Here is a 21639-nt window from a genome sequence, read left to right as displayed (position 1 = left end):
TAGAAATAGTATTCCAAAAATGACATCATTTTTACCAGTTTCCTCTTAAAATAGCCATGTAATATGTGTTTTGTTTACTTCAAATATCACATGAGGTATACAGCTCCACTAATTAAAGTGGACAGCACAAAAATTCATGAAGTAAATACTGCAACATTTAATTTTCCCTCAATTAAGCAAGAAATGTCAAAGATTATTATATCTTTATCTCTGACTTGAATTTAGGAAGTAAAAGAAAGACCAGATGGATAATCAGTGTTCTGTAAATGGGATAACACATTGCCTGTCTGTAAACAGGGGAAGACATGATTCTTAAGTTTATGCACATCTACTTATTTGTTGAAACCTGTTTTTCTAATTAAATCTCTTCCCCTTCAGCAAGAATTCTTCGAACGCCTCTATGTCATGTACACAATTGGATATTCTATCTCCTTTGGTTCCTTGGCTGTGGCTATTCTCATCATTGGTTACTTCAGGTGAGTGATCCCTTACCCCTTTTTCCGTGAAGGGACAGGTTCTGTTTCCTATGTATAGAAGATGTAAAGGTGTCAAAATTTCTGCCTCCAAATATTTTTCTCAGTGCAAGTTTTCGAATTCAGCCTAGTGTTATGATATCATTTGGCTTTGAAGATTTATTTTTATGAGGAAATTCAGGGTTTTCGTTTTTGTTATTGTTTAAAAACTAAACAAATCTTTAAAAGCATCAAAGCAGTATGGAACCAGTAAGCCAATAGATCTGCAGGACAGTGTATTGTTTGCAAAGTGATGCATGCAAAGTGGAGCAGGATGAGTTACAAAAATTTTCATTCCTGGTGCAAAGACTTCATTTTTCCCAAATGATTTTGGTGCCATTGGACAGAAATTCATTTAAAATGATTTCCCAAATTATCTGATGAGATATATAAAATAATCATATTTATTGCTTCTGTTGTGGTTTATTTTTTATCCACTGAGACTTTTGCCTGATTCAATTAAACTTAATCTAAATCAATACAAAATTTTGAGCACCAGGATGGAGATTAAACAGTGCACAGCATGTATGAGAAAGGTATACTCATGATGTTTGCAGCTAGTTTGTGACTCAAGTAGCTGAGAAAACAACTAGTATACAGTGTGAGAAGTGCTATGATTCAGGTGGTGGATGGTAATTTGGGAGGGCAGAGTAAGAAGAGGAGGAAAGACCTCCCAAATGAAGTGAAATCTCAAAAGACACAGGAGTATAAATAAGATTTAACCAAAAAGGACCATTGGGGAACAGAGTTTATATCAAGAAAAGATTATATCAAGAAAAGCATGGAATATTTGAGAATTCAGAGTTGTGGTGTAGGTAAGTGATGGGCAGTGAGTGAGACAGGAGAGGTAAGCATGGTTAAGGATGTTTTGAGTCCTGAAGGTTATATGAAGAAATTTGAACTTTATCCAAAGACCAATGAGGAGCCATTGAAGAATTTTAAGCCGAAGAGTGACATGCAAGGTCACTTGTAAGGTGGAGGGTGAGTTGGTGGGAAGCAAGATAGGAAGCTCATTTGGAAGAGGCTGTCAGAATAACTCCGGACAAGAAGATTGTGGCCTGGCCAACAGCAGTGGCTTTGAGGATTGGCTAGAAATGGAAGGTTTTGATGAGGTACATTCATTAAGGCAATACGATTTTAAGAATTTAGTGCTAAGTTGTGTGTGGGAAAAGAGATGAGGGTAGATGACATATTTAAAAAACAAAATGTTTTACGTTTTGTTTCTGAACATCTTACAATCCCCCTTCCTTGAAACTTCTCATATGTATTTCCTGTTTTGTCTTTCTCTTTTGATTTATCATTATCTAATGTACTATCTGATGTTTTACTTATCTTTTTATTTATCTCTTCCTCTAGAATGTAAAGCTACATAAGAGCATTAATTTTTTTTTTTGTTTGCTCATTGTAGCATTCTTAGTAGCTGCAATGTACTTGATATGTAGTGGTGCTTAGTAAATATTTGTTGAATTAATAAATAAATGACTAGTTTAATATTCCAACTACTTCTAAAATGATTACTCCTATTATGGTAGTATAGTTTACATTTTCAAAACTTTTTCTTTATTGATTCACTAGTCCATCTACTCAACAAGCATTTTCCTCTACCAGACGATAGACTCTTTTTAGTACTGATGGAGGACAAGTTAAGATATGTTGCAGACTGGAAAAGGAGTATATACACTTTTGAGAGAGACTGACTCATTAAATGATTATCAAATCAAATAATGTTAATACTATAATACAAGTTTTTATAAAGGGTATTGGGAACACCAAGAAGCTAGTCCAAAACTGACTAGATGACAGAGAGAGACTTCCCAGAACAACTGACATGTGAACTGATATTGCAATGATGAGAAGGAATTCAGAACATTCCAGAAGATGGGAACGGAATGTGCAAAACTCAGAGACAGGAAGGAGCAGAGTAGATGCTGGGAACATAAAAGAGTCCAATGTGAAGGCAGCATTTGATTCATAGGGAGAAGTGGCCAGGTAGCAATGGCCAGGAAGAAACCAGATTTAGTGGCACTGGGTTTTGCAGGCCCTTGTCAAAGGCTTTGAGTTTTGTCTTGTAAGGGGAGAGAATACGGAGCTAATGAAAATTTTAAAGTAGAAAGGGAACACAATCAGATCTGTAAAATTATGAAGGGGTTCTCAAAACACTCTTGTGAAATTGGCTTGGTGGTATTATCCCATTTTAGAGACCAAGTAACTGAAGCTCAGTGTCCAAGGTCACAAGGTCACAGGTGGTCCAGTTGGAAACAGAACCTTCATCTTCCAACTCCTATCCAGAGTCCATTCCATTATACTAAGTGTAGCTCTGGTTGTTTAGAATAATAGGTGAATATTTATGAGAAAAAAAAGCTACATAGAATTTCGGGAGGATACAAATCACTAAGTAGTAATTCTTCAATTTACATGGTAATTTATCACTCTATTTAACAAATTCTTTCTAGATAGTACTTTTTATACAGTTACTGTACTGTATAGCAGAATGGTATACAAAAATTTGAGAAACTCTGTCTCACAAAACAAAGTACTTTTTTATAGGATAGTAAATCATGTTGAGTCTTCTAAAAGTCAATACCTATTTATACACTCTGATGGCACTATTCTCAGTCAATGGTTTCTACAGACACCTGAAAACCTATCTGGTCAAATCCCACTTGCTTGTGAACAAACTCCCCCAAAAGAATCAGTGAGGAGGACTATCTGGGCAGAATGGACATGCATACATGTCCCTAACATACTAATAAAACACTTCCAAAATGTCTAAATTTAGCTCATTCTTATTTGGCCTACCCCCTCCTATGTTATGAAATATAACAATATGTTATTGGATTAAAAATTTCTTGCTACCTTACCTTTGTGTACTTTGTCCTTTCTGTAAGAGAAGTAGGATTGTGTCCATTGTACAGGGAGATTGTACTGTCTCACAGTCAAGCAATGGTAGAGCTGAGCCAGATTATACATCCCTTCCTAAGTGTTGGTTTTTTTTTTTTTTTCCATCAAACTTAAAAAAAAAGGTCTCTTTTGGAGTTAGCTTTTTGCAAAGGAAATTAGTAGTACTGTACCTACTTCTAAGTATGTTATGACTTGTGTCTAAGATTCTTTTATGAACTCAAAGCTTTTTCTATTAAAGTAAGCTTGTTTACTCTTTAACATTACTTGGAAATAAAGTTGTGTAATGCTAGCAAAATATTTTACTTTTTCTTACAGAGAATGTATTGAAAATGTGAAAGTTCCACTGTTAATATTTATCCCTTTTCAAAATGGTTCTTCATTAACCATTTATTACTTTAATATATAGTTTAGTATAAGGCTACAGTATAATATAGTATAATAATTAACTGCCAGATCAGAAGAAACATGGTAGCAGATCAGGATAAATTTGAAATTATTATCTCAAAAAGTTACATTTTAGTTTTTGATCCCAGTTGTTTCTATTGGGAATATATAGTAATGGGTTTCTGTCTTTGTTCACACGTACTATATTTTATCCTTTTGTGGAGGAGTGTGGGCTCATTTATGTATTTTCTTTCCCCATTTCTAATTTCATCCAAATCGAAGTACTGAATATTTTTTTTTCCATAGACGATTACATTGCACTAGGAACTATATCCACATGCACCTGTTTGTGTCTTTCATGCTGAGAGCCGTAAGCATCTTTGTCAAGGACAAAGTGGTCCATACTCACATAGGAGTAAAGGAGCTGCAGTCTCTGGTAATGCAGGGTGACCTGCAGAGTTCCATGGAAGTGCCTTCTGTGGACAAGTCACAGTATGTAAGTGTTTTCACCATTTTCTCTCATTACTGATTCATGTAACGTTATAGATACGTTACATTTTACAGTCCACTAAATATTAACTTGTTTGGGCTGATCTCATCTCTGAGTTAACAAAAATAGATGACCAATTTGTATAATGTTTACTACCGCAGTTCTGTCCTCAAGCTTCACACCTAGTTACTCATCATCTTAGACTATTAAAAGTGTTTGGGCTCTTTCCTCCAGAACATTCTGGCATGGAAACGTCAAAAATCACATCACTGGAGTGCATTTGGTGTATGGCTTCTAGCCATACATGGCTTTCAAAAGTAAAAAGCCCACTTGTAAAACCAGAAGTGTGGGATTTAAAAGCCCACAACATTTAGTTTCTTTATTGTAGACTCAAAGACTTGTTCAAATATAAGGCAACAGAGTACTTGATTCTGTTCTCAAATGTCCTGGGGTTATTTAGTGACCAGAATCACACAATATATCACACAATAATTCAGTTAATTAGATCACGGATGCAATATATCTGGAAATCAAGGATACTAGTTTATATGCCTTGATGGTATGAATTGATACCTTTTCTGTATCTTTGGCCTTTGCCCTGTAACTTTGTAGGTCCTCCTGATTCTGATTCTGGGCTGGCTTTGTGACTTGTTTTATCCAATAGGATGAAGTAGACGTGGTAGTGTGACAGTCGAGGGTAGAGCTCTGTGAGTGAGCCCAGCCAGGATTAGCTGAACCTGGCCCAGATCAGCAGAATCACGTAGTCAGTCCATAGAATCATAAGATGTATTAAATGTTTATTGTTTTAGCCATTGACTTCTGGGGCATAAAAAAGACAAGAATAAAATAAACTTATGGTAGAATAATGGATAATATTTCTTCTTTATGCTCTTCTGTACTTTCCTAATTTTTTCTGATGATTAAGTCTTATTTTGATAAACAGGAGAAATTAAGGAAAAGTGATTTTTTGGTAACTTCTAATCTTATTTTAAAACAATAGAATCAAGCCCATAGTCTTAGAGATGCGGTCTTAAAATAACTTTGTTCTCTCTTCCAGCAGTCTTGGCTTTCCTAGACACAGGAAATAGATTATAAAAAAGAAATGGAGAACTGCTTTTTGGTGGTCTGATATTGCATCTAGCACAGTTTAGGGTTCTAATATGATACAATTCTGGTTTATTTGTAACAGATTGGGTGCAAGATTGCTGTTGTGATGTTTATTTACTTCTTGGCTACAAATTACTATTGGATCTTGGTGGAAGGTCTCTACCTGCATAGTCTAATCTTTGTGGCATTCTTTTCGGACACCAAATACCTGTGGGGCTTCACCTTGATAGGCTGGGGTAAGGTATTTATGTCTCCTTTCCCTTTAAACTGGATTGTAGATTTGAGGACTTTCTGTTAAGCCTATCCTTAGCATACTTTCAGCCATTTTCCTGAAATCTCTCCCCATTTTATCTTTATACCTCCTTTTTTCTCTTCCATTGTTCATTGGGGAAAGTTATTAAGATCAAGTCTGTAAGCCCCTCAGTGGTAAGAAACTTTTCGTGTTTAACTTATGGTTGGTGTTCTTAGGCCGGATTCTTGAGAGAATTCTTTGGCAGGAATATAAAAGACCACATTGTTAGCCATAGACATTTAGAACTGCTATGCTAATGTCTTATGTCAATGTCCTGATTTAGCAATGATTTCATTCTAAATATTTTAATTTTTAAATTTCAAAGCTGTACTGATACATCATTGGTAAGTTGGTGAGAATTCCAGGAAGGAATTTATGAGATTGCATCTCCATTGCATTTAATGATACGAATTACAAGCTAATTATGTGGACTTATCATGTCTTTTGGAAAAAAATATTCAAATTACTTTATGCATATGTAATTTAAAAAAAGGATAATCAGCTCACATTCCAAAAATGCCTTATCAGTACTAGACTGGACTAGGCACTAACTCAACATAACATGGGGAAAAGGATGTTGCTTTTTTGTACAAATTTAAGAGAACTTAAAACTCTTATGTGGCTGCAATTAAGAAACCTCATGATCAACAATTGCAGATCTCAATTGTTATTTTATTTTATTTTTTTAAAGCTTATTTATTTTGAGAGAGAGAACACACACACACACACACACACACACACACACACACACACACACACAAAGAGAGTGGGGGAGGGGCATAGATAGAGGGAGAGAGAATCCCAAGCAGGCTCCTCACTGTTAGTGCAGAGCCCTATGTGGGGCTTGAACTCACAAACTGTGAGATCATGACCGGAGCCGAAATCAAGAGTTGGATGCTTAATCGACTGAACCACCCAGGTGTCCTTCAATTGCTGTTTTAATATTCAGATTATGAGGTGCTTGGCATTGGAAAAAAATTAACTAGGTGGTTCAAGATTACATTTGAAGGGCTTTTTTTTTTCCTCCTGCAAAATAAGAATATTTCTTTGCTTGTTTTGCCTTAATATTGTTTTAACATTTGAAAATGTGAAGTAAGGAATATTGAATTTCCTGCTAGTTAAGGAATAAGATTTAAGAAAGCAAAGGGTCTATTTACTATAAAATTTCATTTATTATGAAATGATTGTTGTGAATAAAGTTTTATTTCTGAAGGCAGCTTGTCTGTTTTAAAGCTCTCCCTTTGACTAGCAGTTACTAAAAATAAAAAAAAAAAGATGCATTTTATTTTTTTAGAGTACTTTGGAAATTTCCTTAATAGTGTTTGGCAGTTTGCCTTCAAATCAAAATTACATCTGTGTACGTACATAATTACTAGAAGTTGGTAAAGGTGTTGATAGAAAACATTTGTCTGAGTTACATTTTATATTTTGGATTTCAACACCACTGGTCACACATAATAAATTCTTTTTTCTCTGTTTACTTATTGGTTTGATGGTTAACTCCCCCGTTAACTCTTATTTGGTCAGGGGCACCTAGGTGGCTCGGTTGCTTAAGCCTCCAACTATGGCTCAGATCAAGATCTTGCAGTTTGTAAATTTGAGCCCCGTGTTGGGCTCTGTGCTGACAGCTCAGAGCCTGGAGCCTGCTTGGGATTCCGTGTCTTCCTCTGTGCCCCTCTCCCTCTCACTCATGCTCTGTCTTTGTCTCTGTCTCTCTCCAAAATAAATAAACATTAAAAAAATTTTAAAAAACAGAATTTTAAAAAACAGTCCAGTGAGCTTCCATGCAAGTATGAATTTCATACCTTCCTTTACAACTCTTATTCAATTGTCCACAAGAACTTTGACATTGGAATTATAACTACAGTAGAGAAGCATCATTACTTGAAAACTTTTTATCAAATGGTTTAAGAACAAACATGAAATCAAGTAGGCTTCACATGGAAACTTTCTTTGAAAAACATTTTACATGGATATGTCATGTGCACTTAACCACAGTCTGAAACACTAACAACCAATCGTTATAGAATTACAGTTCTCCACTTAGTCTACCTTCTGACTCTCTTTGCAACTCCATTTAAAAAAAATGCTCTAACCCTCAAAATGCTCTCCTCATTGTCACTCGCCTTGCTTGTTCAATAATATATAATAAAAAAATGCTCTAGTCTAGGGCATATATAATTATAGGTGTCTATTTTTAAGAATCTCTCTCCAATACTTAAATGCAGTTACCATTTAATGAAGTAAATGACTAAGACCATTTAAGTAATAGACTATTTTTCCCTTAGCCCTGACAGTCTGATTGGAAAATATCATTTTTATTTCTGACTCATTTTTCTAAATTCCTATAAGAAAAACAATGATCAACAACATTATAGCTGCTTTGCAGGATCCTTGGCTGGAAATAGTTTAGAGTGAATCCAATTTTGTGCTTTCTTCCAATGATGTGACTTATGAGCTTCATTAGAGAAGAGAACTTGCTTGGATTCCTATGTTACTCATTGGACCCAGTCATTATAACTTTAAGCTCTCTTCGGCCAAATAATACTCAGAACATTATTGCTCACATTATGGTGATGTGTGCAGCTTTATCATTTACATTGATTTTGCTGATTCTTAAGAATAAATTGGAAAGGAAGGAAATTACAGTCTAAAGAAGAAGAGATGCCATATCTGACCTTTAGTAAATTGAAGGCAAATGTTTAAAATAACTGTGTTTTACATCTTCATCACAAAACAAGATGTATACCAAGGAGTAAAGGCAAATTCTGATGATGACTATATTTCTTTTCTTTCAACCAACCACATTTGTAATTTTTCCTATTCCTGCTTCAGTTTTCTCATAAACTGGGCGCTTTATTCTTGGTTCCATTTTGTTCTTTCATGCATGCATTATTTTTCTATATATTTAATTCTATATTGAAAAGGTATCAGTCTTATTCATTCATCCTTATTGAATGTAGTCATTTACCTCTATAGTAGCAACCATTCTTTTTTTTAAATTTTTTTAATGTTTATTTATTTTTGAGAGAAAGAGACAGAGCATGAGGGGGAGAGGGACCGAGAGAGAGGGAGACACAGAATTGGAAGCAGGCTCCAGGTTCTGAGCTGTCAGCACAGAGCCCGATGTGGGGCTCGAACTCACGAACCGTGAGATCATGACCTGAGCTGAAGTCAGACACTAAACTGACTGAGCCACCCAGGTGCCCCTAGTAGCAACCATTCTTAATTTTCAACTGTTAGATAAGGTGCCAGGATGTACATATTATCATATAAGATCACCTATCCTGGTTCTACCAATTAGTCATGTCTCTTTTGACAAGCTTTCGTGTAGAATATTTTCATATTCTGTATTCTCTGAAAATAATCAGGAGAATAGTCTGTATAAGCTGATGTCAATTCAGCAAATATTTTTTGATTATCCAGTTGGCAGTAAATATAATTGAAATACAGAGATATGTCGTAAAGACTACACAAGAAACATGCAGTCTGACCAGTAGGTCATTTTGTTTTGTGTTTGCCTGTTCTGATCAGATGTATTATATTCAAAATATTTGATCTATAAGACCTGTTCTCCACAAAAATTATTTTTGATAGTCAAATGATACCTTTACACAATTAAAAATCTAGAAAAGCCATTTCTCCCATCCTTCATGATTTTTAATTCCCTTATTATTTCTACTGAAGATTGTCTTAAAATTACATTTAACAGAGTCAATAAAAGATCTGTATTTTAGCCTTACCTTATGTAAGATACAGAACAAGGTTTTCAGATGTAATTTGAAGTTTTACTACTAACCATTTAAAATTACAGGGGCGCCTGGGTGGCTCAGTTGGTTAAGCTTCCGACTTCAGCTCAGTTCACAATCTCATGGTTTGTGAGTTCAAGCCCCACGTCGGGCTCTGTACTGGCAGCTTAGAGTCTGGAGCCTGCTTCGGATTCTATGTCTCCCTCTCTCTGTCTCTGCTCCTCCCTGGCGCTCTCTCTCTCTCTCTCTCTCTCTCTCAGAAATGAGTAAACATTAAAAAAATTAAAATTATGTGGATGATTACCTCTTTAAAAGAAAACAAATTATAGTCAAGTTTAGATTTCCGTTTGTAGCGATTATGTAGGTTTATCTCAGTGGGTTCATCTGGTTTTAAGATTTCACCTCACCACCAGTTCGATCTACAGTTTCTGCCCACTGGCAATATTTAATTCAGTAAGCATATTTTCTTTTTTATTGTAACTCTTTTATTTCAGACTGTCCTTTCCTGCAGTACATTACTGCATTTTTTGGATTATAATAAAATATATTTTTATATATATTTAGTAATAATATATATATTTTTTAATTTTGTTTAAATGTTTTTATTTATTTTTGAGAGAGAGAGAGAGAGAGCATGAGCAGGGGAAGGGCAGAGAGAAAGGGAGACACAGAATCTGAAGCAGGCTCCAGGCTCTGAGCTGTCACCACAGAGCCTGACATGGGGCTCGAACTCACGATCTGTGAGATCATGACCTGAGGTGAAGTTGGACGCTTCACCGACTGAGCCACCCAGGCGCCCCAATAATAAAATATACTTAAAAAAATTTCTGTTTACTGTAGCAATTCCATCTCAGGAGGAGGTAGCTCTTCTAAAGTTTCAGAAGTAGACACTCTTCCTTGTAACAATGGAAGACTTTCAAAGGTTTTGCAATTTTCCTGACAAAAAGATGTGCTCATTCAGTATTGGCTTCAAATCTCCTCAGAGTTGAGAACGATTCTGCAAAAATCATAATGGAGCCACTTCTAAGTTCCTTAAAGAGATAGATAGGCAATGGAAATGGAATTCCAGCATTCTGTGGTGGGTAGAGCGGGAACTGGAGGTATAGCCTGGAACTTCATGTCTGAGCAGTCAATATGTTGACTAGATTCCCTGGGGAATCAAGATTTCTGGTTATTAAGATATTGTGTGTCTGTAGCTAATCCAGGAATCCCATGTCACGATGGGTCTCTAATTTTCAGAACTAACTTTACACTTCATGATCAACCTATTTTACTATTGTAAAATAGTACTGGCACCACAGGAGGAGAATAAGGATGAGGCAGGGCTTTATGAAGCCTGTGAAGTATCCAAAACGAGATGAAACTCCGTAGACCAAGACGAGAAGATCCTATTTACTGCCTTTGGCTTCAAAGCCTCCCTGTTTTATGTGTGGACTGCTGCCCAAGTTTTTATTTGAAGAAAGGTTTTAATTGCCTAAGCATTTTTGACTACTGTTAATTAGTCCCAAACTTCATTTTAGTTTTTTAATTTTTTATTTTTCTTATTATTAAATTTTTTTTAATGTTTATTTGTTTTTAAGGGACAGAGACAGAATGTGAGTGGGGGAGAGACAGAGAGAGAGGGAGACACAGAATCCAAAGCAGGCTCCAGGCTCTGATCTGTCAGCACAGAGCCTGATGTAGGGCTCGAACTCATGATCTGTGAGATCATGACCTGAGTGTAGTCTGTTGTCCAACTGACTGAGCCACCCAGGCGCCCCCAAAACTTCATTTTAAAGGGGAATAGTAATGGAGCCACATGAGAACCCATGTCTATTTTTTTTTTTAATTTTTTTATGTTTATTTATTTATTTTGAGACAGAGAGCATGAGCGGGGCAGGGGCAGAGAGAAAGGGAGGGAGAGAGAATCATAAGCAGGCTCTGCACTGTTAGCATAGAGCCCAATGCAGGGCTTGAACTCAAGAACTGTAAGCTGAACTCAGGAACCTTGAACTTGAACTCAAGAACCTGAGCTGAAATCAAGAGTCAGATACTCAACCTACTGAACCACCCAGGCACCCTCCACCCCTGTGTTTACTTATTTTTAGACCAGAGATTGCTTCCCTCTCAGAGTCACTTATTTATACTGATATTTTATGAAGATTACTCAGCTCTCAAGGTAAATGTATATATTGAGTAACATTTGAATTTACAGTAAATTTACTTAAATTGGCATTCAGACTCAAAATAACATCTAAATTTCAAGCATTTTCCTCTATACTTATGTGTTCCCAATTATGTAATGATGTGATACCAAGATTGGTAATCAAAAATCCTTAAATCCCAAAAATGGTTTCAATTCTTTTTTCCTCCATGGTTGCCTCTGTGCTAGCTTTGTGAGTGAGAGTCTTCCAAGAGGATGATAAAAGTAATTTCATGAAGACATAGTGTCTGACAGAAGATATTTGTTATAATGATCATCTAAAGCAGATTTCCAGCTCAATCGCCCTTGATCGATGTGTATAGAACTTTATTCAGGAAATTGCCTGATTGGGAGATTGTAAAGGAAGCAAAAGATAAAGACCTGTAAATGAGAAAATGTGAAAATTCTGATCAAAGGCAGACACTTTTTTAAAATAGCCAAGGCAGCAGAACAGTAAAGAGAGCTATGTCAGGGCTCTTTGAACCACCCTGGCAGAAGGGGCCAGGCTGTCTTCATTACACAGCATCATTCTTGTTTCCTCCTCAGGGTGCTGACTGATAACTGAAGTTATGTTATTGATTTTGCATCTCCCTACAGAATATGCTTCAGAAAAATGGGAATATTGTTGATCTGTTTATTGTTTTATTTTCTGAAAGTAGAATAATCCTTGACACATACATGGGCACTTAATAAATGCTTACTGGGTGGATGGTTGGAAGGATGGTTGGATGGATGGATGGATGGATGGATGGGTAGATGAGTAGATAGATGGATGGAGAGATAGATAAAATATGTGAACTGAACCTAAGAAATAATCAGAATTGGGTAGATCTATTTTTTTTGTTTATTTATTTTTGAGAAAGAGATAGAGAGACAGAGCGTGAGCAGGGGAGGGACAGAGAGAGAGAGACGGAGACATAGAATCCCAAGCAGGCTCCAGGCTCTGAACTGTCAGCACAGAGCCTGACACAGAACTCGAACTTGCCAACCGTGAGATCATGAGCTGAGCTGAAGTTGGAAGCTTAACCGACTGAGCCACCCAGGTGGCCCCCTGGGTAGATCTATTTTGATAAAAACAATTTTCTGGAACATAGAATTTGAAATTTAGATGTTGTGTGCAAGCAATAAATAAAATTGGAATACGGAGTTATAAAATTAAATAACCACACAGGCTGCGGTGCTGAGGTTAAATTCAATGAGATGATCACCAAGGAGGCCAAAACTTTATTACAGGGCACCATCTTATTTTCACTTTTAATGGCATTTTTCTTCATCTGAACCTATTCTTTTTCACTTTTTTGCTAAAAAGGAAAACTCAAAAAATTACAAATGTGTTTTTAAAAGTAAAGAAATTAATATTGTGTTTAATAAAAATGTCCTAAGTTAGATTAAAACTTTTTTTCTCCCCTTGTAAAGTGCTTCCTAACTTCTGCAATGTTTTCATTATGCTCTGTCTTTCCTTTCTTCAAACCACTTTCATAAATTCCACAGAATGAGAAGCTGTCCATCCAACCCTTTGGTCCTGTTTTGTCATGTTCCATAAAAGTTATGGTTTGTGATTTTTTTTTGTGATGTCAGAGTCTAATCAACTATAACATGGACTGAACAGTCAGCCTTTACTGTGGGCACACTTTATACACTTGTGGAAAGTCAATGTAATAGATTTGACATTGTAAGCTCACGAGGTGTTTATCATTTATGAAGGACACATATTTCAGCGCTCAAAGCCTCAAAGTAACATAGGGTTCACCCTTCGCTATGGTCTTAATGCATGCATATGCTTGTCTTGAGCCAACATGAACCCCCCTCAAAAGAAGAGGCTACACAGATTAAAACTTCCTAGTATAGCTTCTCTAATGGCTTGCACATTTAGAATGGCAAAGCTCTAAGTTTTTACAATAATAGCCTCCCTGTAGCATCTCGTGAAGTCTGTGGCTTCATTCCTCCGTGAAGGCTTGTAGCTATCAGTTTGGCAAGAATCAAAGTCCAAAGCTCCAACTGCTACCTGCTTCTGACTCCAGGAACTTCTGTCCCCTCCCCATATGGCTTGATCCTACATCCCTCAAGGGGACATTGGGCCAACCTTCAAATCTTCACACTTTCAGGGGCAAATGACAGCAATGTACCTGGCTCATTTCTCAGGGGGGTCAAGAGGAAAACTAAGAAGAATTTTGTGTTGATATACCCATATTTTTCATGTCTATTTTCCTCTCTCAACTTTTAGTAGTATATTTTTATGTGTGCTGAGTATGAGATTAAAAATTCCTTTAATCTTAAAGTAAGTATGGTCCCTGAATCCCTTTTTGATTACAGGGTTCCCGGCAGCATTTGTTGCAGCCTGGGCTGTGGCGCGAGCGACTCTGGCTGACGCAAGGTGAGTGAAAAAGAAGAGGTAAAGAGAGAGCCTAAAATTTCCTAAGACTTAGTCTTCCTGCCTGGAATTTACACTGGCTGCTGTTGTGGACCACATTTCCTTTTATGGACATCATGTAGGAAATTACCTTGGTGAAATTATAGCCTTTGATACATTACCAGCAAGCTATCCATCCCAGAGGTCTTGGGACAGAAAGACTCACAGACCAGATTAGGATGCTTGACCTCTCTGGTTTGTAATATCATTTTAAAACATATTGTAAGAATTCAAGGGGAAGGAGATAGGTAAGTTAACATGCTTAAGATAATGGTGCAAGCATGTGGAAGGATCGCACCACCTGAGTCATGGGATAGGCAATATTCAGATCTCCTCTCTCAATCTGTCCATGTCAGCCATCCCCACTTGATGGTGTGGTTTTGAAGACCAGAAATGTGGTTGCAGCAAGGAGACCCACAGACAGAAGGTGCCCCGGGCCAATGACACACAATTGCTTTCTCGTATTGATGAGAAGAAAGTATACTTGGTCATAGTTATAGCTGGCCAGTTAGCCTGCTAAACAGCTTTGGGTTTTATTTGTGTTCCTTGGGCAAAAAATACATGGGCACGGGTTTCACCAATCAGTGGTGGAATTAAGATGTCAAGGATATTGAGCACTTCCTGTCTATCAGGGGTATTTTTTGTCTCATATATATGGTGTATCATGAATATATAGTGCCCAGTTATACTTATGTTTAACATGCATGGGCTCCACTTATTACATACTTGTCTCTATTTGATGTAAACTATGGGTTTCATCCAACCCGTTTGGGTTTTTTTGGTCTTTTATAGCATAATTAAATGTTTTCAAAAAATAAATGCACATTGGAAGTGATTCACTAGGATTACCAAGTAGCCTGGGGCTAATTTGAAGTAGCATTTTATTATTATTATTATTATTAATTATTATTATTATTATTTAATGTTTATTTGAGAGAGAGAGAGAGAGAGCGTGTGCGAGTGCATGAGGGAGGGGCAGAGAGAGAGGAAGACAGAGGATCTGAAGCAGGCTATGTGCTGACAGCAGTGAACTTGAACTCATGAACTATGAACTCATGAACTATGTGGAACTTGAACTCATGAACTATGAGATCGTGAGTTGAGCTGAATGAAGTCCAATGCTTAATCAACTGAGCCATGCAGGTGCCCCTGAAGTAGCATTTTAAAGTACAATGCAGTGATGGTGAATGATGGTAAAAGACCTTATTTTTAGACTTACACAGACCTGAGTTCAAATCTTGGTTTAGCTGCTGTTAGCTTCAAGACCATGGGAAACACACATGACCTCTTTGTACATCCGTTTCTTGATATAAAACAGAGATAATAATGTATACAGGACATTAATACAGACAAAACGCTTAGCACAGCCTGGTAGCTGACAGGCACTAAATGCGGACATAATGAAGAAGGGTTCAGGTGCAGGTAACTCATAGGCCTGTTCTACTACTTGTTGGTCTGTGAAAACAGATGTACTACCTGGCCTCTCTCATCAATGAAGTGCAGGTAAAATGAATATTACTCTTCATGGCATTGTTGTAAGATTGAATGGGAATGTATGTAAAATACCTACGGTTTTGGAATAGAGTTTGGAATAGTAAGTACGAAATACTTATTAGCAAGTATTATTCCCTTATTTCATTAATTTATACCTATATGTAATGTCTGACCAAAAATAATGTTTTTGTTATGTTATTCCATTAGAAAGCAGGACTTATGTTTTCATTAATCCTAACTGATGGTACTTATCCTATCGAGCCAGCGGAGCCTTGATTCTGCTAAAGTTAGAGCTTAAAAATGAGGCTGGAGAAGAGATGGGGGCCACATCTTCCAGATCTTTATAGGTTACATTAGGATGGTTGTTTTCTTTTTTTTTTCCTTTCAGTGACAATGACAACAGATTTGCGTTTTATAAAGATCATTACCAGCATGAAAGGAAAAATGGGAGAAAAGTAATAATAAAGATGACAGCTAGCATTTTTTTAAAAAAATATTTACTTATTTTGAGGGGAGTGGGGAGAGGGGCAGAGAGAGAGAGGGAGAGAGAGAATCCTAAGCAGTTTCCATGTTGTTAGGGCGAGCCCAACGCAGGGCTCGATCTCACAAATCATGACATCATGACATGAGCTGAAATCAGCAGTCAGATGCTTAACTGACTGAGCCACCTAGGCACTCCAGTAGCTAGCATTTTTGAATGATACCCACATTCCAGGCACTTTCTAAGGGTTCTGTAACTATTAGTTTAATTGAACTTCATAACAACCCTGTGAGACTGAGGCCAGAATCGTTGTACCCAACATTGCACAGCCACAAGTGGTACAGAAGGAATTTGTCTAGACAGTTGGGCTCCAGAGGCTCTCAATAAATACCATGAACAGAGTAGATGTTTCTTTTAAGACTAGTGGTATTTTTATTTTCTGTGGGGGAGGAGTGTTGTAGAGGGATTCCTTTTACTTTATCACTGACAGCTGCTCACCCTTCAGTTGCTTCAACACCTCTGGTAATGAGGGATGCAGAGGGGACAATGCCTATTGTACCCTGGACAGGTTTTCATGCCTTCATTATATCTGCATTTTGTCCTTCTACCACTTGTAATTCTATTCTCTAAATCAGAAATAATTCATCGCCTATGATGGACTTTTTAATAGTTCACATTTTTTGCAAGGTGTGAGCTCATGCTGGGGCATCGGTGTTGTATGTAAACATACAGAGCTATTTACTAGCACGTTTCTCTCATTCACATGATACGATTAAATCTACATTTCATGGTGTTCAGAAAGGAAAACCATAACTACAAGTAGTCTGCAACTTCAGTATGTTTGAACTCACTATTCCACCATGTAAAATCTTCCTTAACAAATTCCTGTAGCATTTTGTATGTATATTCTGTTATTTTCCCTTTCTTACATACTATCTTATTTCTCTTGATGTGCATGTATAACTGTCAGATTTGAAAAAAAAAAACCTATGAATTACAAATGGGTAGGAGTGAATTTCTCTGTTTTATAATAGAGAACTCTTCAATCCTTGCTGATCAGTTGTTATGGATCTATTTGGCCACTTTCCTCCATTTGCTAAGTGTCTCTTGAGCAAGATAAAGTCTGACTCGATGCAAACTGTGAGTTACCAGGAGATGCATTTTCTCATCCGTTTGTTAATTGTGGCCATTTCCCTTAGCCTCAGACTTCCCATTTGTAAAATGAAAATATTCTTGGTGATGAGTAAGGTTGTGAGTCTGCAGGGGGTAGATTTGAAAATCAGATGAGAGCCCGTTTATGAAAGGGCTTTGTAAACTCCAACTTATATGCAAACATTAAATTTGCTAATAATTGAGGGTTAATGTCATCAACATTATCATTATTGCTATATGTATACGATGATACTGGAAATGTCAAAGAAAACTTACAGTGTCTGCTATTTGATTTCTTGCGGGGTGGGTTGAGTCAGTAAAGAGGTACTAAATAATGATAAATAATTTTACCCTGAGATGTGTAACCGTATAACTTAGATTTGGAATTTTAGAGAAAATAGATCCTAAGGTATTTTTTTGTTCAATCCTCTCATTTGAGAGATGAATAAAATGACTCCCAGAGACATCAGGTTACATCTCCAAAACCTACGGTCAGCCTGTAGCAATTTTGACTCATTCATCCGTTCAACAGATATTCCAAGCCTTGAGCATAGAAAGCAAGCAAAAATATTCACAATGCATTTTATATTGAATTAGATAATTAGTTTTCTTAGCGATCTTTTATTCTTCCTTGAAAATCATAAACTGAATCATACACCATTAACAGTCATATGTATTTTTTTTTAAGAAAAAAATTATACGTCTATTGTTTTTGAGGCAAAACATTCTTTAGGTACACAATATTTCAAAAAGTACAACTGATGCTGAATATTGCTCTGAAACAGTTGAACTAATGCCAAAAAATTAAATATAAGTTAGATCATATGACTCCTCTGTGCAAAACATTTATTCCTGCCTTACTCAGAATAAAATTTTGAATTTTATAGTGTCCAGATCTGAACGTGATAATTGGGTTAAGGGGTCATTTTATATTTATTTTGCATATAAAATAAAACTGTATTATCACATACATAGCATGATTTCAAAGTTGCCTAACTTGATTTTTCATGAAATTCAGCTTGTCTCTGGATAGAAAGTTTTTGTGGGTTTTCTTGAGGGTAATCTGACCTACAGAGAGTGCTCTGCCACAAAGTTCAGCTTTGGAGCCAGCTTGGGGCATCCTCAAAGGATGAATGGGATCTCTGCTCCTGTCTCAAATATTTGAGATTCTTCTTTTTTCTAATCTGGCCTTCCAAAGCTAGAACTCTGATTTTCTCTGTAGCCTTGCCTATTAGAGGTAAGCCGACCAGACTCAGTTTTGGAAGATCCTCTAAATGCTACTGAATACACAAAGGAAGTCTTACAGTTCTAAAATTCTATCAAAAGTTATTTGGCTAAGCTAGGGTAAGAAAATTGAGTAGTTTTGATTGGACAAATGAGCTTAAAAAGTGACTATATTTGTTTCTCTTTCTTTTTGCTTAATGAAAGCAACCCCCCCCCCCCCATTAGCTACCTTATTACCTTCTCCCTGCTCATTCAAAGGAGATGAGATGCCAACAGGAAAGGTGGGACCCAGTTGTGCAAAGGACCAAGAAAGATAGCTTCTATCATTTTGAGGAAATCTGCATGGTTCCCAGGGCTTCTGCACTTCCCCTGCTCTTGTCACATTGTGAGTTGTGGGTACAATGTGGTGTTCGGTCAGCACAACTCCCTGGATCTGTTCTGGCAGAACAGTGCCTCTCCTATTCCCGGTTCTGGCTCCAGGAAGTCCTAGTTCCTAGTTTCTAGTCAGACCCTTGTGCCTCATGCTCACTACTCAGAACTGCATTTTTAGTTACATTCATTTCCGCATTTTTGAGAGTGTTAAAATTTAATTTGTGAAGTCTGAACAGAGGGTAGTTTCTGAGCCATGTTAACAAACACAGCATGAGCTGGGACATTGAGGAATGAATGAATGAAAAGCAAGGATTAATAGTGTTTTCTTAAAAAAAAAATCTGACATCTCAGTTGCCTTTCATATCAAAGGGTGAATTTGAAACTTTGACATTGAAAATTATCAAAGTCAAGTTTTTCCTGTTTCTAGAGGTAGCTGGTTTTGACCTAGTTCCAAATAGAAGTATTTTATAGAGCTGCAATTGTACAACTGAACTGAAGTGTGTTAGGAGACACCGTGATGAAATGTTATTGAGACAAAGAAAGAAGATTGTGGAGATATTACCAAAAGTCAAAGCAAAAAGAAAATTTAAAGAATTCAAGAGCCTTGCAGCTAGTGAATCGGTGTTCAATTTATATTCATACAATATATGCCACTTTCCATTTAGTAGGAAGCGTTTTTCGGGTAGCGTGATAGACATTCTGCACAACTCAGTCACACTTATCTTTCCTGTATGGTTGAATAACGTGAAAAATACATGCATGCAAATAATGCTAGGAAAGGCTTAATAATGTGCGAGTGCAAAATCTCCCTGTCTTTGATTTCCATGTTATTCAAACTTCAAGTCCATTGATTCTGCAGATTGCAGTGTATCAGGGTCAGGATTATACTTTCGTCTTGGGGTCTAGTTGATTCTACTGTGGTACATCTTTCTAATGGAATGCTGTGCTACTGAGCTGTCTTGGTACCGATAGGAAAAGAAATAAAAAATGTACTGTTAAAAGGAAAGAGCCAGTTGCAGAACAGAGTATACGTTGCACTTCTCGTAGGGTAGGGGAAAATAAGATATAATATTTGGATTTGTATATGCATAAGAAAACACTGGAAACATATACAATAAAGTAATAAAAGATGTGATGTATACAGAGAGAGACAGGGGCAGAGGAAAATAGGAAGATGGGAAGAACTGAGATGTCTCAATGGCTGTCTTTTCATATAGTTTGATTTTTCAAATGGGAATGTATCACCTGTATGAAAATGTTAAAATTTAAAACTATATGGTCATTACATATATACTGAAAATGTTTTACCTTCAAGGGGATAGTTGAAATTGCTTTGTATTATCCCTAACTTATTCATTAATTTAAAAGTAACTTTTTGATAAGTTTATCATCTAGAATTAAAAAATTATCCTTATATCCCTAATATTTTTTATATAATTTCATTTATTGTCCCTACAATTGATGCTAGGTTTTGTCTAAGGAGAAAGAACCCAAGAAAGAAGCTTTTAGTCATGTATCTTTAATGTATAAAAACTGTTTAAAGTGCTACATTAAAGTTTCAAGCAGAACTAGTTTTTCTCAACACTGTTCCATTTATTCCAATTTCACCCAATCGCAAACCAGCCTGGGTGAGACTGAGTCAACTTACTTTCAATTCAATTCAATCCAAAAAATATTTGTCAACTACCTACATGCTCCATATTATTATAGGCACTTATACTACATCAGAAAATAAGAAAAACGTTCCCTGTTCATGTAGAAACTAAATTCTAGTTGGGATGGCAGTTGAGAAGATAAACATAACAAATAGGTAAATCATATAGTGTTTTTATTAAGTACTGCTAAAAACAAGCTTTTTACAGTCAAAGATAAAATCATGGATTTTATGCTAATGTAAAATGAGCATTGTCAAAGATCTTTTAACTCACTAATTAATGAGGGAACGAGTAAGATGTTATAACTGGTTCAAAGAAGAAATATAGGAATCACATGCTTATATTTAGCAAAATGAACACTGAAATAAATTTATAAATACATGCAAAAATTCAGTCTTCATAAGGCAATAATCAATCATATTCCACCAAACACAACTAGTTTTCATTTCTATGTATATTTTCACTTGCTTCTAGTTTTCTAATGCATATCTTTTTTTTTTTTTAATTTTTTTTTTTTTTTGACGTTCATTTATTTTTGAGACAGAGAGAGACAGAGCATGAACAGGGGAGGAGCAGAGAGAGAGGGAGACACAGAATTTGAAACAGGCTCCAGGCTCTGAGCTGTCAGCACAGAGCCTGACGCGGGGCTTGAACTCATGGACCATGAGATCATGACCTGAGCCGAAGTCGGACGCTTAACCGACCAAGCCACCCAGGCGCCCCTCTAATGCATATCTGTCAACAAGGATCATTTGCATTACTGTCAGTTTTTTTTTAATGTTTATTTTTGAGACAGAAAGAGCATGAGCAGGGGAGAGACAGAGAGAGAGGGAGACACAGAATTCAAAGCAGGCTCCAGTCTCTGAGCTGTCAGCACAGAGCCCAACTTGGGACTCGGACTCACGAACTGCGAGAGCCGGTAACGTGAGCCGAAGTTGCATGCTTAACTGATTGAGCCACCTACTGTCAGCTTTTTATTGCATTTCGATGGATAAGAATGATTCACATTATTGTCAGTATTCTATAGCATGTGGAGTTATAACATAGAATTGTTGGAACTTTTGGAAGTGAGAAGACTTTCTCATTCCAGTGATAAGAAAATGAAGTATCAGGTGCACCACATTTATAAGACAATAATTTTTTGTGGCTCTGGAACTGTGGTTTTGACTCTTGTTGATATAAAATTAAACAGTATTTATAATGCTCCACAGTTCATCGTATGGAAACCAAGACC

The 21639-nt window shown here is 36.6% G+C and overlaps 1 protein-coding gene across 2 annotated transcripts in view; it reads left to right on the top strand.

The window, feature by feature from the left end:
* The window catches only part of LOC132671885 (parathyroid hormone 2 receptor), a 115587-nt gene that overhangs the window by 71970 nt on the left and 21978 nt on the right, over positions 1-21639 (top strand). For both annotated transcript variants that reach the window (XM_060623281.3, XM_078450943.2), the window contains exons 5-8: positions 379-476; positions 4104-4293; positions 5477-5630; positions 13931-13991. In XM_060623281.3, the coding sequence (XP_060479264.2) occupies positions 379-476; positions 4104-4293; positions 5477-5630; positions 13931-13991 (503 nt within the window). The remainder of the gene's footprint in view (positions 1-378; positions 477-4103; positions 4294-5476; positions 5631-13930; positions 13992-21639) is intronic.

The sequence above is a fragment of the Panthera onca genome, chromosome C1 (genome assembly GCF_046562875.1).
Source record: "Panthera onca isolate mPanOnc1 chromosome C1, mPanOnc1 haplotype 2, whole genome shotgun sequence".
Taxonomy (NCBI): Eukaryota; Metazoa; Chordata; class Mammalia; order Carnivora; family Felidae; genus Panthera; species Panthera onca.
The sequence above is the reverse complement of the archived record's forward strand: the minus strand, read 5'-3'. Positions and strand labels throughout refer to the sequence as shown.